This window comes from Balaenoptera borealis (assembly GCF_965194805.1).
Source record: "Balaenoptera borealis genome assembly, chromosome: 10".
Taxonomy (NCBI): Eukaryota; Metazoa; Chordata; class Mammalia; order Artiodactyla; family Balaenopteridae; genus Balaenoptera; species Balaenoptera borealis.
The window spans coordinates 87,244,726-87,259,818 of NC_138874.1; the positions used below are offsets into that span (position 1 = coordinate 87,244,726).

The 15,093-nt window shown below is 46.8% G+C and overlaps 1 protein-coding gene across 1 annotated transcript in view; it reads right to left on the bottom strand.

Annotated features, from left to right (window-relative positions):
- TLL2 (tolloid like 2) overlaps positions 1 to 15,093 on the bottom strand; it is a 138,408-nt gene that overhangs the window by 67,709 nt on the left and 55,606 nt on the right. Inside the window, exon 3 of the mRNA XM_082406510.1 lies at positions 8,540 to 8,617. Within this exon, the coding sequence (XP_082262636.1) occupies positions 8,540 to 8,617 (78 nt within the window). The remainder of the gene's footprint in view (positions 1 to 8,539; positions 8,618 to 15,093) is intronic.

Here is a 15,093-nt window from a genome sequence, read left to right on the forward strand (position 1 = left end):
TAGTGACCTGTGCTTGCACACAGGCTTCTTGGTGGCTCCAGCAGCAGCCTTAGCATCTCACGCCCATCTCTGGGGTCCACGCTGATAGCCATGGCTTGCGCTGTCTCTGGAGCTCATTTAGGCAGTGCTCTGAATCCCCTCTCCTCACGCACCCCGAAACAATGGTCTCTTGCCTCTTAGGCAGGTCCAGACATATTCCCGGACTCCCTCCTGGCTAGCTGTGGTGCACTAGCCCCCTTCAGGCTGTGTTCACGCAGCCAACGCCAGTCCTCTCCCTGGGGTCTGACCTCCGAAGCCCGAGCCTCAGTTCCCAGGCCCCGCCCATCCCAGCGGGTGAGCAGACAAGCCTCTTGGGCTGGTGAGTGCTGGTCGGCACCAATCCTCTGTGTGGGAATCTCTCCGCTTTGCCCTCCGCACCCCTGTGGCTGCGCTCTCCTCCGTGGCTCCGAAGCTTCCCCCCTCCGCCACCCTCAGTCTCCGCCCACAAAGGGGCTTCCTAGTGTGTGGAAACCTTTCCTCCTTCACAGCTCCCTCCCACTGGTGCAGGTCCCGTCCCTATTCTTTTGTCTCTGTTTTTTCTTTTTTCTTTTGCCCTACCCAGGTACGTGGGGAGTTTATTGCCTTTTGGGAGGTCTGAGGTCTTCTGCCAGCGTTCAGTAGGTGTTCTGTAGGAGTTGTTCCACATGTAGATGTATTTCTGATGTATTTGTGGGGAGGAAGGTGATCTCCACGTCTTACTCTTCTGCCATCTTGAAGCTCCTCCCCCTCAGATCTATTTTCTACTTCAATAATTCTCTCTTCAGTTGTGTTCAATATACTATTTATCCCATTCCAGTTTCAATAAATAGTCATCATTACCAAAAGCCCTATTTAGTGGCTTCTAAATTGATCTGTTCTTTTTTTCCCCCACAATAGTTTCAAATTCTCCCATTGACTCTTTAGTCTTTTTATGTATACCTATTTAATCTCCCACAGATTGTTCTATTATTTCTGCATCTTGGGGTACTAATTCTCCAAGTTATTGTCTCTGTTGATTATCCTTCATGGATTAACTTTTTGTGTTTCTAATGTTTTTAGTTAAAGTTCATTTTGTGGGGGAGGTTTATTCCTTTCTGCAAGAGTCTCATATGCCCTCAGCAATGAGTGTGACCCTGATTTTCATTTTTTCAGGGCTCTTGGGATTCTATGGGTCCTAGATCAATTTTTATGCTAATTTCTAAGTTTATGGTTTCCATACATAGGAAATGAAATTTGAGAACTTATACCTGTCTGAGGAACAGGCTTTGGGATTCAGTTTCTCATAGAAGATATTTTTTTACCCCCACTTAGAACTTAGGAAAGATAGCAAGATTTCTTGCCACTTCTTTCAGCCACTGGACAGAGTTTTTCTAGTCTTTTCTTTTCTTTTCTTTTTTCTTTCTTTCTTTCTTTCTTTATATCTCTCTCTCTCTCTCTTTCTTTCTGTCTTTCTTTCCACTGTCCCCTGAGATCTCCTTCCTGCTGTATGGTGGTATCATGGGCATGGAACCAGGCAATGAACATCAAACGCCTGCTGTGTAAGGGCTCGACGAGAGCTGCAGTTATCACCATCACATCTGCATCTGGGGACGGGCTAGAAAGAATGACTAAAGTCAGGTTCAATGGTTTAATGATTAGGAAGCCCTTTGAAGGAGTTCATTTTATGCAAGATCTCAGTCTCCACTTCCTGTCTCACATGGGACCAAGGCCACAAATCCTGAACCTATATAGCTGTTACATGGGCATAAAAAAAACACCAGCCTTCAGTACCCCAAATCCTGGCCCAGTCTCAGTGCCCTCTGCACAGTTTTGCCACCATCTGAAGCTTAGTTCTATGGGTTTATGTTCCCTGTTCTTTTCTGATAATGACAATTTCCCTATCTTTTCTTTGAGCTTAACTCTGTATTTTTAATTTGGAGTAAGAGGAAGGTTATAGGACTTCCCTGGTGGCGTAGTGGTTAAGAATCCGCCTGCCAATGCAGGAGACACGGGTTTGAGCCCTGGTCTGGGAAGATCCCACATGCCACGGAGCAACTAAGCCCGTGTGCCACAACTACTGAGTCTGTGCTCTGGAGCCCACGAGCCACAACTACTGAGCCTGTACGCCACAACTACTGAAGCCCGTGTGCCTAGAGCCCGCGGTCTGCAACAAGAGAAGCCACTGCAATGAGAAGCCCGCGCACCGCAACGAAGAGGAGCTCCCGCTCACCGCAACTAGAGAAAGCCCCCACGCAGCAACAAAGACCCAATGCAGCCAAAAATAAATATAAAATAATAAATAAATTTTTTTTAAAAAAGAGGAAGTTTATATTTTTTTCCAGTAGTTCTATGTTTGTAAAAGGGGTCCCTGCCAGTTCAGTTGCCAGAACAAGAAAGTTGGCATATAACACATTTTTAAGCCTGAACATAATTGTTTTACTGCTAGAATTTCTAGATCAGAAGTCACACACTTCCAGCTCTTGGGATAAACCCAACCCACAGATGTGTTTTGTTTGGCCTGGATACTTTTGGCCCACACTTTGGGTTTTTGTTTTGTTTTGTTTAAAAACAAAGTTGGCTACTCATTTGAGAAGCCAACTTTTAAAAATCAAGGAATTTCACATAAAAATCCAGATTTTCTAGTTTTTCTTTAAAAATGGAAAGATCTGGCAACAGTGGGCCCATCTTCCATCATTTACAACCCATAGCAGTTAAGTAGCACCTGCTCTCTACAGTCAGGGCACACGTTTTCCTGGTTGCTAGAATCTATCTCCCACTTCGCAGGGTCCCATCCAGGCATTTCACCCATTGACATTACCTGCTTGGCCTCTACAGATATTCTAACTTGCTCTCCCAGCCCAGAACTACAAACTGCATCCAGATTTCAAATGTGAGTTGCCCCAGTAGACTGGAAGCTCCATGGGGGCAGGGACTGTGGTTGGCTCATTCACCACTCTATTCACACCCAGCACAGTGTCTGGCTGGTGGTAAGCATTCGGTGCTCTTGGATTTTGAATTAATTAGTTAAAGAATGGATGAGTTATTCTAAAAATAAACAACCCAACAGTCCAAACAATTCTGCGGCAGAAACCTCTCCAAAATGTTGGCAGCCCTGAAGTCCTTAATGTTTAAATCCTGAGAATCCTGTCTTAAGTAATCACAGGCAGCGATGTAGCAAGTGGAAGTTTGTTATTCATTTCCCATACGGTTTTCAACAAGTCTCTTAATTTTCCTCCGCCGCCAACTCTCCTTTGGAGAATGGGCAAAAATATCAATATTTCTCTATCTGAGGGACTAACACTAAGAAATCCAATGTTTCTCAGAGAAGCCGTGCTATATATACATGTGACCCAGTAATGTTAGGGCCTGGTGCAGCCGAGTCAGCATGGGAAAATCTTAAGTGCACCTGGAAAGAGACTGGGGTGTAATTTCCAGAGATGGCTTATTGAATGACAGCTTCCCCCTCGGTCCAGTGAGAAATTTAATTTGCTGAGGACTCAACACAGGAAGCATTTGCCGATTAAAAATATGTCTAAACAGATGTTCTGCTTAGCCTGGAAGAAGGATCTTAATGCAACTGTCATTATTGGATTTTCTTGGATTACTACTATCTGGAATTGGAGTCCAAATAGAAGGATGTAATTATTTATTATGGTCCAAGAGGCCTGCATCTGAAGAGGAGCAAATGCAGAGGAGGACTCCCTTCAGGGGTGTCTGAAGGGATTTAACATGCTGGGGGTGGGGTGGGCTGGGGGATAAAGTCCATTTAAATTCTCTGGCTCTGGGAGTGTACCCTATCCTCTCTGAAAATCTGCCATAGCTATTCAGTGTTCCGTTTCCAGCTGAAGGCACAGCCGTATTATAAATGGAACCAGGCCTGACCCAGCCTTCTCAAGCAAGGAACTGCGGATTTTCGATTAGTCAACCAGTCCCGCCTACACTGGAAGTAAACACCCTGACAGTCCAGCCATCTGCATAACCCTCACCCCATGGGTGATGGGCAAATTCGCACCTTGCCTGTGGCAATCCTGAAAGGCTCACTAAAGGGGGAGACTGTGGATTACTCTGCACGATGGTTCCCAAACTTGGCTGCACATTGGATTCAATCAGGGAGCTTTTAAAAAATTCGGGTGTCTGCCCCCCTGCCCTGAGATTGGGACTCAATTGGCCTAGAGGACTGTCAAGGCATCTGTGCTTTTTCAGGCTCCCCAAGTGATTCGGATGCATAAGGAAGTTTGAGAACCACTGATGTAGCCCAAAGATTAAGAGCAAGAGATTCAGGGTCAGGGGGACTCAAGCTCAAGGTAAATGCTGCCATTCACTACCTGTGTGGCTCTAGACGAGCCACTGTCCCCTGAGATCTCCTTCCTGCTGCATGGTGGTGTCATGGGCATGGAACCAGGAAATGAACATCAAACGCCTGCTGTGTAAGGGCTCGAAGAGAGCTGCAGTTATCACCATTACATCTGCATCTGGGGACAGGCTAGAAAGAATGCCTAAAGTCAGGCTCAATGGTTACACCCAGATATGCTGACATAAGTGACATTCAGGGGTTCAGGTGATGCTCTGTGCCCAAGTTTGAGGGACCCCTGCTCTCTGGTGCACCCTGATTCCATTATTATTTGTTGCAGCACAGAGCCCTTAGGGACTGCTACAGAAAGTGAAAGGTCCATTCTCTTTTATGAATATGGTTCTGGAAATCAGGCTCTACCAAAACAGTCACAGCTTCATTTGAGGAACAGCTACACACTCCATTTCATTAATCCCATCATCGGCCCCGAAATGCATGCTGAGCTCTCATCTCCAGGGTAGGAAGGCTCCTCAGACCAAACAGTCTGCCAAGGGGTGCTGAGTGAGCAATTCCCCAAGCCCCCCAGCCCTCCCCAAAGCTGGAAGCACAAATCCCCACCATCAGGGCTGAGGGGAGGAACATAATGCCAGGAAATACACCTGGTGCTGCAGCCAGCCGACCAGGGGCTTCCCTCAGATCCTTTCTCCTGCTTGGGCGGTCTCTTTTTCTGGGGGTGGCGGAAGCGGGGTGGGTTGTGATTAAAGGGGAATCTGAGATTGACACAACTTGCCTTATCTTTAATTCAAACAAAAACAAGAGGCACCCAGGCTGGCACCTGACAGTGTCCTGGAGGGACAGATGGGAAGGCTGGGGGAACAAGCTAGAAGGGATGGCCTTCACCTCATCTTGGGGGGGGGGGTCTCCTTCCTCCTCAGGCTCACCCTGGATGCTTAAAGACCTGCTCGTCTGCTGCTGTAATACAGAGTGGAGGGACTGGCCTAACCTTGACATTATCCTCTTGAAACACACCAGGATCATTTGAGGGGCTGCAGACTACGGGCGTAGCCAGCTGCAGGGGTGTGGGGCGTGGGTGGGGCAGTGCTGTCATCAACCTCCTTAAGACACCCAAGAAGATGTCTCGTCCCAGTGTGAGTACCGTGTACAACACAACCAGAGGCAGAATTTTAATGGGCTGCGGCAGCCTTATTCCTTCCTGTCTTCCTTAATGGTGTTTCTGTGCAGCTGTGAAACAGCTGTGAAATCCCAGTCCAGAGGCGGACGACGCACTTTCAGTGCTGGATAATCTAATTCTTGGAGGTGAAGGTGGAGAGGAAGAAGGGGAAGAGCTACACTTACTGAGTACTTTTTAAGTTCCAGACACATGGCTATGCGCTTTGCATAAATATTATTTCTAATGCTCTCCAAACCTTCGATGAGGAGCTGGATAACTTATCCAAGGTTGTAACTACTAAGTGGCTTGCTGGGATGGAAACCCGAGTGTGTCTGACTGTTCAAGTTTATTTGGTTGGGTCATATGACACCCAAAAACCCAGCAAATGTTAATATTAAAAATTCTGACAATAGCTATTGCTGGTGAGCAGGAAAGATGCAGTGAGGGAAGGCAGTAGATGGTCTCCAAATATGGCCACAGCTCTCATCCCTGTAAGTTCATGCCACTTCTCACATTAAGGGGTGGAATCTATTTTCTTTTCCTTGAAGCTGAGCTGGCCCTTTGGCTTGTTTTGACCAATAGAATGTGGCAGAAGTAGCATTCTGAGAGTTCAGAGTCCATGCCCTAAGTGAACTGGTGGCTTCTGTCTCCTCTCTCTGGCAAGCCAGCCACCATGCTATAAAAAAACCTTAGACAACTAAATGGTGAAGGTCCATGTGGAAAGACAGCATGTGGAGGCACAGTGAGGCACCAAATATGTGACTAAAGCTTTTTTTGGACCTCTCGGCCCAGCCCAGCTGCTAGATGAATTTAATCAAGTGAGTGACCCCAGCTGACGTCAGCCAAAGAACCACCCCAGCAAGCCCAGTCAATGCACAGAATCGTGAGAGATAACAAATCACAGTTGGAAGTCACTAAGTTTGGGGGTGGTTTTCATGCCATAATAAATCACTTAAATCATGAAGGAAAAATTAGGTGTGGCGTCTACATCACTGAAGGGTAATGGCAAATCCTTCTGGTTTCATCCTCACACCCTGTGTCCATTTTTCACCACTAAGTGCTGGCCATCTGCAGCCAAAATGAAGTGACACTGATTTTACCAGGTGCCTGGGAGCCTGAAAACGCCTAAGTCAAAATACCTTTGAGAAAGCAAAGCAGAAAAATACAGATTTTAAAGGGGCCCTGCGCACGGTCCCAGCAAGACTTGGTGTGACGTAGAATCAGACGCACGTTTGTCAAATGGTGGTGGTGCGGAGTGGGAGTGGAAGAGTCTGCCTCTCTCTAAAGGAGATCAGACTGCTAAGAGGGGGTCAGCAAGCCGACAGAAATGGGCCAAGGACAGGAAGAGGCGAGTCACAGAAGTGCACCCCCAAATCACTGGCGAAGGTAGGAAAAGACGCTGAAAGTCACCAGGAGTCAGAGAAATACAAATTAACTAATAATAAGCTATCGTTTCCATTATTAAAAACACTGTTAATACCTAGTGCCAGGGAGGATATGGTGAAAGGAGCACACTAAAATGCTAAATGCATTTTAGCAACATCTATTTAAAACATTCTAAGTGTGTAAGGGTCTATATTCAGGTATTTTACTGCAACATTGTTTATGATGGCAAAAACTTGAAGTTATGTATTAACTGATAAAGGAAGGATTGAATAAATTATGGCCCATTCATACCAGGAATGTTTTGCAACTATTCAAAAGAATAAATTGAAGTTATAAAAGTGTCTTGGAGGGGTTTTCCATGAGGTATTGATGAGTGAGAAAAGCATAATGCATAAAAAACACGTATCAAATATGATCCCTTTTTTAAAAAAATGACAAAACATATCTGTATATATGTTTACGTGTTTATATGTATGTTTATGTATGCATATGTATACATCTCTGCATCAGTGTATATGTGAATATATGTGCATGGAGAAAAATATGAAAGGGTGAAAACAAAGTTATTAGCATGCATTACCTGGGGAAGAGTAGAGGGGTAATATGTGGAAAAAAGAAGTGAAGGAGGTAGCCAGATTAAAGGGAAAAGAAAAAAACACAACACTAAGAAAAGTATATGATGATATCATCACATTTGTACATTACTGTGAAGTTATATATATATTGTGTGTGTAAAATATAAAATAACATTAAAGAAAAAACATAAAGTGAATAATGATTTGTACTTCACCTCTACAGAAGCATCCCTGAAACACAGGATTCTGGCATTTAAAAATGATTCATTTTGCTCTGCGTTAATTTTATGTATCAATAGAAGAAATACCCTTGTCGGCAACAAGCCCTGATTCCTGCAGGATGCAGGCCGGACAGAAGCCCAGCAGCCCTTCTCCTCCAGCACCGCTTCTGAACAGGAAAACCTTCTCCAAAACCGAAATGCTTCCAGTGAGGCGCCTCCCATAATCTCCAGGCTAGAATCTCTGAGAGCGCACGCGCGTCTGGGCGCTGGTGTGCAGACAGGCAGAGGTGGTACCTCCAGGCAGGCCCCTGCCACAGACAGCCCCCCCCGCCACCAACTATCCACGGGGTCTCTAGTCTACACCTGCCTCCCAGTCCCCACCCAGCTTTATTTCCCTTTCTTGCTTCCCAGGCCCACTCATTCTGTCAGACCCCTAGTTCCCAAAGCCTCGTCATCCCTCCTCTCGGTCCTCAGGGCCTTCAGCTGGCCAGCCAAGGGCTAGAGAGAAAAGTCATGCCCAGACTGCAGAGTCTAACTGGAGGCCCTCCAGTCCCCGAGCAACCAAACACCACCTTATACCTTTCTCTGGCAGCCGGCCCACCCCACTCAACAAAAGGCCTCACCCCCTCCTCATTCACAGACTTCACTGCTTCTAGTTCACTAAGATTGAAAGCAAAAGGTACAATAAGAGGTTCCCAAAGCCAGAATCAGGGATGGGGGAGGGAAATGGGTGCGACTGGAACTAGATAGTGGTGATGGTGGCACAACATTGTATATGTACTTAATGCCACGAAATGGTCCACATTAAAATGGTTAAAATGGTAAATTTAAGTTATGTGAAATTTACAACAACTGAAAAACAAAGAATACCCCAAGGCCTGGTGGGGCCTCACATTACCCTCTCTAGCTTCCTCACTGCTGGTATTCGTGGCTGTAGCATTCGACCAGCTCTCAGATGGCTGCTCTCCAAGCCCACCTAAAGGAACAAAGAAGAAAAGAAACGTGAGGACGCACCAGCCTTCTTTGCACCAGCACCATGAGATGAGGGAACAAACCTGGTCACCTGGGGGACGCTCAGAATCACCAGTGGGTCAGTAAAGATCTGCTTAACAAAGGATGACTGGGCCCCTACTGGATGCTCAGGCCAAAAAGAACCTGCTTTCTCATAACCATGAACATAGTTCAGAGATTATAAATGTAGCCTCTCCTCGATCAGTTCAAGGGCACTTGGAGTGAAACATACAAAGTTAACAGGCGGATCCCAAAGTCAGTTTCCTAACCCCCAACTCCCTGAGAAAGCCCAGCGCAAACAGGACACCCTCTGGTTCTGGAGTCCCCCGCACGGGATGTAGGGAGACGTCACCAGTGCCACTCCTAAATACGTGATGCGGCACTTGCTGCTGCCTTGGCTTATACAGGCCTCCTGGTTTCCTCTTTGGGGTGTGAGTCTCCTTTTAGAGACTGCTTACTTAATAAATCAGACTCTGCCGACACTGTCTCAGTCAAGGGCAGTGATACACATACTCGTTTGCTAGTATCATCATCTAGAAACCAGGTTCACATCTGTCCCCACCAGGAAGATGGTCTATCACCATCTATTATTAGACCTACTGTGAACCAGGTACAGTCCCGGGCAGCAGGGATCCAGCAGTGAACAGGACAGACAGTGCCTAAGTTCCAAATGGGCGGTCGGACAGTAAATGGTAGGTAAGAAAATAAAGGAATAAGATGATTGCAGGTTCAGAAAGTGCTCTGAAGATCAAATGCGGTATGTGGTAACGTGGCCTGGAGCAGCTGCTTAGAAAGCGGTCAGAGAAGGCCCTTTAGGGAGGTGACATTTGGGTTGAGACTTGGAAGACAGGAAGGAGCCAGCCACACCGAGATCCGGGCCAGCGTGTCCCAGCAGAAGGAGGCTCAGGAAAGAATCTGGATCGGGAATGAGCTTGCCATGTGGAGGGGCTGACCGTGGTGGGCAGAGAGGGAGGCTGGACCCTCAGGGATATTAAGAATATAGTTGGAGGCACAGCAACAGGAGAGGCTGATGGCTTAGATATGAGGGACTGAGAGGGGCCCCCAATGATGCCTACATTTGGCAGTTGAGCAGCTGGGTGGGTCGGGACACCAGGGAGCAGATTTGAGGACAAAGCCTGTGTCCAGGGGAGACTATCATACACGTGAAACCACACCAAAGCACCTACAGGACAATCTGCTTGTGCAAACTATTTCTTGCATTTGTTTAGACATTTGCAGCTTACAAAGCAGTTTCCCCATCTCCCCTTTGACCTTGATGAAAGCACTCTGTAGCAGAAGTGTAACCCCATTTTACAGAGGAGAAAACTGAGATACAAAATGATCAGCCCAGGGTTGCCAGCCCGTAAGGGAAGCTGAGGGCTCAGGACAGTCTCCTGGTCAGAAGCCCAATGACATTTCCTGTGCTCCATAGGTCACAGGCTTCCAGCGCTGCTCAAGGAAGGGTCCCAAACATGGAACCCAATGCCCTGGCCCCTGACAACCACAGAAGACAGCCCTGTGGTCCCGCATCCCAACTCCTGACATGCAGACCACCTCTCTCCCTCTGGTGACTGACACTGGCGGTGGACCAGGCGTGCGCGGATATTTTTACATGCCTTCATCCTGCTTGTCCGCTGCCTTTCTGGCCAAGTCAGAATCCACTAACACACTCTCTGCAGCTGCCGGGGCGTTCGCTGCCAGCTCCCAGCCCTCTGGGTATTCTTCCAGTTGCGATATCATTTCCTCTCGGGCTAAAGGTCAGGGGAAATCCTGATGGTATGAAAATCACTGGCCAGTGGAGGAATGTGCCCTGTGCAGACTGAAGGAGAGCCTGAGGCCAAGGCTCCCGGACTAGCTTAGTCTTCACTCCCTGTGTAACTGAGGATGAGACCTTGGGCGTTAGTACTTTTCATCTGTCAAATGGGCTGTTCCAAGTTCCGAATGAGGTAATGGTTTGTTTAGGCATTTGCTCATTCAACAAATGTTTATCCGACACCTGCTGCATGCCAGATGCTGTTTCTGCTGCTCAGGATATGACACTGAACAAACTCTACCCTGACCTCATGGAAATTATATTCTGGTGGAGGGTAGAGGAGAAAATGATAAACAAACAGGTGACTAAATATATAAGTCGGTTGTTGACAAGGGCTATGAAGAAAATAAATAAGGGTGAGGGGAACAGTGAATGCTAGGGGTGAAGGATTGCCATTTCACACAAGGCAGAAAAGCAGAAGCCTGAAGAAGGTGAGGGAGAGGGTCTGCAGGTATCTGGGGAAGAGCATTCCGACTGAAGGGACAGCAGGTGCAAAGGCCCTGGGGTGGGAGTGTGCTTGACAGTAGGGAGGTGGGTGTGACTGGAATGGAATGAGCCAGGGAAAGAATAATAGGTGTTGAGGTCAGTGAGCAGTGGAGGGTCTGGGGGGCTCAGTTCCTGGGGGACCTTGCAGACCATTTTCAGGATTTTGGCTTTTATTCTGAGAGATCTAGATGGGAGCCAGAGGACATGAAAAGGTTTTGTAACTGCACTGGCTCTGAATATGATCAGGGTTATTAGTAGTGAACAGGAGGGGAACACAGGAGCTGGGATTTGAAAGGAGATTCTGCAAAGCACCAGCCCATCATGGAGGGTTGGAAAGTTTAGACCTGCTTGGCTCCTACGAAAAAAAAGAAAAAAAAATAGACCTGTAAGGATACCTGAGCACAGCCTGGTTCAAGGTTAGCTGGAGGCTGTGGTTGAGGGAGCGATGGCTGGGAGAGATTGATATTCAGCTTTGCAGCAGGCAGAGGAGGTGGGGGGATAAGGACTTCTGATTCCCTTGGCCCCCTGGTCCTTGGGGTAACAATGGGAGCAAAGCTCTGGAGCTGGGGGGAGACCAGGGTCCCCCTAGCAGATGGAGGTGGGGAAAGAATCAGTGTTTACTATGTGCCAATTACGGTGCTGACCATGTGCTAGGAACAGTGCTAAATGCAGAGTTTTGTAATTCTAGCCTCATGAAGACTCAGTGACAAAATAGCCACAAACATCCTCATCTCACAGATGCGGAAACAAGGTTCCAAGAAGTGAAGTGACTTGCCTGTCCTGAAGGTACAGAGATGGTTAGTAATGGAGAAGCTGAAGGTGGGTCCTGGCGGACCTCCCCAGATCTGTGCTCCTTCCCCTCAGCCTCAGACCCAGAAAGAACAGGAGAACAAGTGGGGTGTCTGGGGGTGGCTGCCTATTCCCAAGGGAAAGTCACTGATGAGATTGGGGTCACAGCAATTAAGAACACACATCCCTTCTCTGTCATCCTTACCAGCAAGAGACTGGCAGCTCTTGTCATTTCTCCAAAGGGCAGCAAATCGCATGTTTCTAGTACAGCTGAGCCTGGGATCTACCTGGAGTGAATGTGATTTGGCCACTCCCCTGATGAAAACCCTCCCAAGGGCTTCCCTCGTGGCACAGTGGTTGAGAATCTGCCTGCCAATGCAGGGGACACGGGTTCGAGCCCTGGTCTGGGAAGATCCCACATGCCACGGAGCAACTAGGCCCGTGAGCCACAACTACTGAGCCTGCGCTCCGCAACAAGAGAGGCCACGATAGTGAGAGGCCCGCACACCGCGATGAAGAGTGGCCCCCGCTTGCCGCGACTAGAGAAAGCCCTCGCACAGAAATGAAGAACCAACACAGGCAAAAATTAATTAATTTTTTTTAAAAAAAGAAAAGAATGGTTGGCAACCACGCATTTCCATTCTTCTCCCATTAAAAAAAAAAAAAAACCCTCCCAAGGTTTCCCACTGCCCTTGGGATGAATTCTAAGCCCTAACATGACCCATGAGGCCCACCCCTGTGATATGGCCCTGCTAGCCTCCTCCACCTGGTACCTCAGGGCTTCCTGCTACTCCCCCACTCCCACTCTGTGCTCAGCCACCTAAGCTACTCACGATGCCTTGGATTTCCATTCTCCTCTTGCTGATGCACCTTCCTCTGCCACACCCACCTCTTCATCTGGCCAAATCCTACTGGACCTTCAAGGCTCAGCTTGAACACCACTTCCTCTGGGAAGCCCCATTGCTCCTCTTGAGTTAGAAGCCACCTCCTCTGTGTTACCAGCGCCCTGGGCTTTTTCACATCCCTTGCCACAAGTAATTGGGATCTCCTGTCTACTCAGCTGATCCCCTAGTTTAGTTTTAAGCATCCTGAAGAAAGGGGCCTTGTCTTGTCCGACAGTAAACACCCAGCACTGTCCCTGGCACATAGCAGACAATAAAATATGTGATTGATGGATGAATGGATGGATAGGTAGAGATGGATGAGTCAGGTAGACAGTACTTACAAAGAAAATCCAATCATTTCTAACTCATCATCACTGATGGAAAAGTTTGTCTTTTTCAGCTTATGGAGGAAGGGAAGTAGATATTCTTGGAACAATGGCTTTCAACCTTAGCTGCACTTTGGGTTCATCTTGGGAAGCTTTTTAGAAAAATACTGAGGCCTGCACCCCACCCCCAGAGGTTCTTATTTGATTGGCCTGGGCCCTGGGATTTTAAAAAGCTCCCCAGGTGATTCTAAGGTGCAGCCAAACTTGAGATTCTCTACTTAGAGAACCCTGTAAGAGGTAGCCTCAACTCATGATGTTTTCTTAAAACTAACCTCCTTCCTCCCAAGCTCACCAGGAATGGAAGATGTGGAGCTGAAGACAGACATCAAGTACTAGAAAAGTCATTTCTCACATCTAAATCAATGGCCTGTGTTGCTCCATTTCAGTAAAAGCAAGCAAATAAGACAGGTGTGACTGTGGCTATAACTGCAGCCATAAGCACACAGAACAGGGAAGAGAGAAATATAGTCTGATGCAGACAAAGATTGGGGGCAATGGGGGAAGGGAGTATTCAGGGTGTAGGGATATCTTTTTCCTTGGGTGTAACTGCAAGACAAAAAATATTTGAAAAAATACATATATATGCCCATATTTGATCTTTGGTTAATTACCTCTTCAGTGAGAGGCTATGCAAAGACCCTGTAGATTTCATTAGTCACAGGGGCTTATTCAAACGTCTCCTTTGCATAAGAAACCCAGGCTTACAGCTGGTCTCTGGGAAAGAATGCCCTCCAGGCCTTGAAAAGAGAGCTCCAGGCCTGTTCATGAAGAGGTCAGCAGCCCGTGATGCATGGGGCCAGGCTGAAATGTTTCTATCCAGCATTTGCAATTCAATCCCACAGTTTCCTTTATGGAACAATTCACTAAATTCAGAGTTGTTCTTTTTTCTAATTCACCATATAATTCACCTCCCAAGTTCAATTAAGAAGCAATCTGTTAGCAACTTTGGGAGCAAGCTGCTTTTCTTTGGGAAAGCCCAATTTTCTTCCGCTCCCAACAAAAAGTGGCTTAATTATATGCATCATATGAGACATTGATGTACACAAAACGCCCCTCTACATAATTAATGAAATATTAACTATATACATCCAAAGACATCTAGGTAGAAAGGGATGGGCTTTTCCAAAGCCCGAAAAGACAGCCATCGATCAATATTGTTCATTTGAATATATGGTAATTCACAGTGACTATGAATTAATATTCATGAATATGATAATTAATAAACAAAACCTTATAGTAATTATTCCTTCTGTCTCATTCTTAGAGCCTAACGTTACTTGGCCCTCAGTTTTCTTTTTATTTATTTATTTATTTATGTATTTATTTTTAGCTGCATTGGGTCTTTGTTCCTGTGCGCGGGCGCTCTCTAGTTGTGGCGAGTGGGGGCTACTCTTCGTTGCAGTGCACGGGCTTCTCATCGTGGTGGCTTCTCTTGTTGCGGAGCACGGGCTCTAGGCGCGTGGGCTTCAGTAGTTGTGGTGCACGGGCTTAGTTGCTCCATGGCATGTAGGATCTTCCCGGACCAGGGCTTGAACCCGTGTCCCCTGCATTGGCAGGCGGATTCTTAACCACTGCACCACCAGGGAAGCCCGGCTCTTGGTTTTCTTAAACGCAAAAATAACTACCATTTTTAAATGCTGATTATTTGCAGGTACTCGCATATGTTATCTTGTATTTAATCCTCAAACTAATCCTCTGCGGTGGGTATTAGTGCCATTTTACACGCAGTGTAACTGAGGCTTAGAGCACTTAAGATATCACTGTGGACACACAGCCATTGGGTGGAGAGGTTGAGATTCTCTCCAGATCAGTCTAGTGTCAAACCCTTTAAGATACAACACAAGTAACCCTGCCAGGACACCCTCAGCTCTCACATTTACTGACTTTTTAATATCTGTATTTACAGCTCCGTCCCATCAGAGGTAAATCTGGCACAAAACTGCTTTGCTTTACTCTAAGAAAAATTAAAAAATAATCTCTAGCACAAGAGATTAAAAATCATTTTATTGCTAGTCCATTCATTCAATAAATACTGATTGAGTGTCTGCTTTGGGCAGCACTGTGCTGGGTTCCTGAAGGCAGA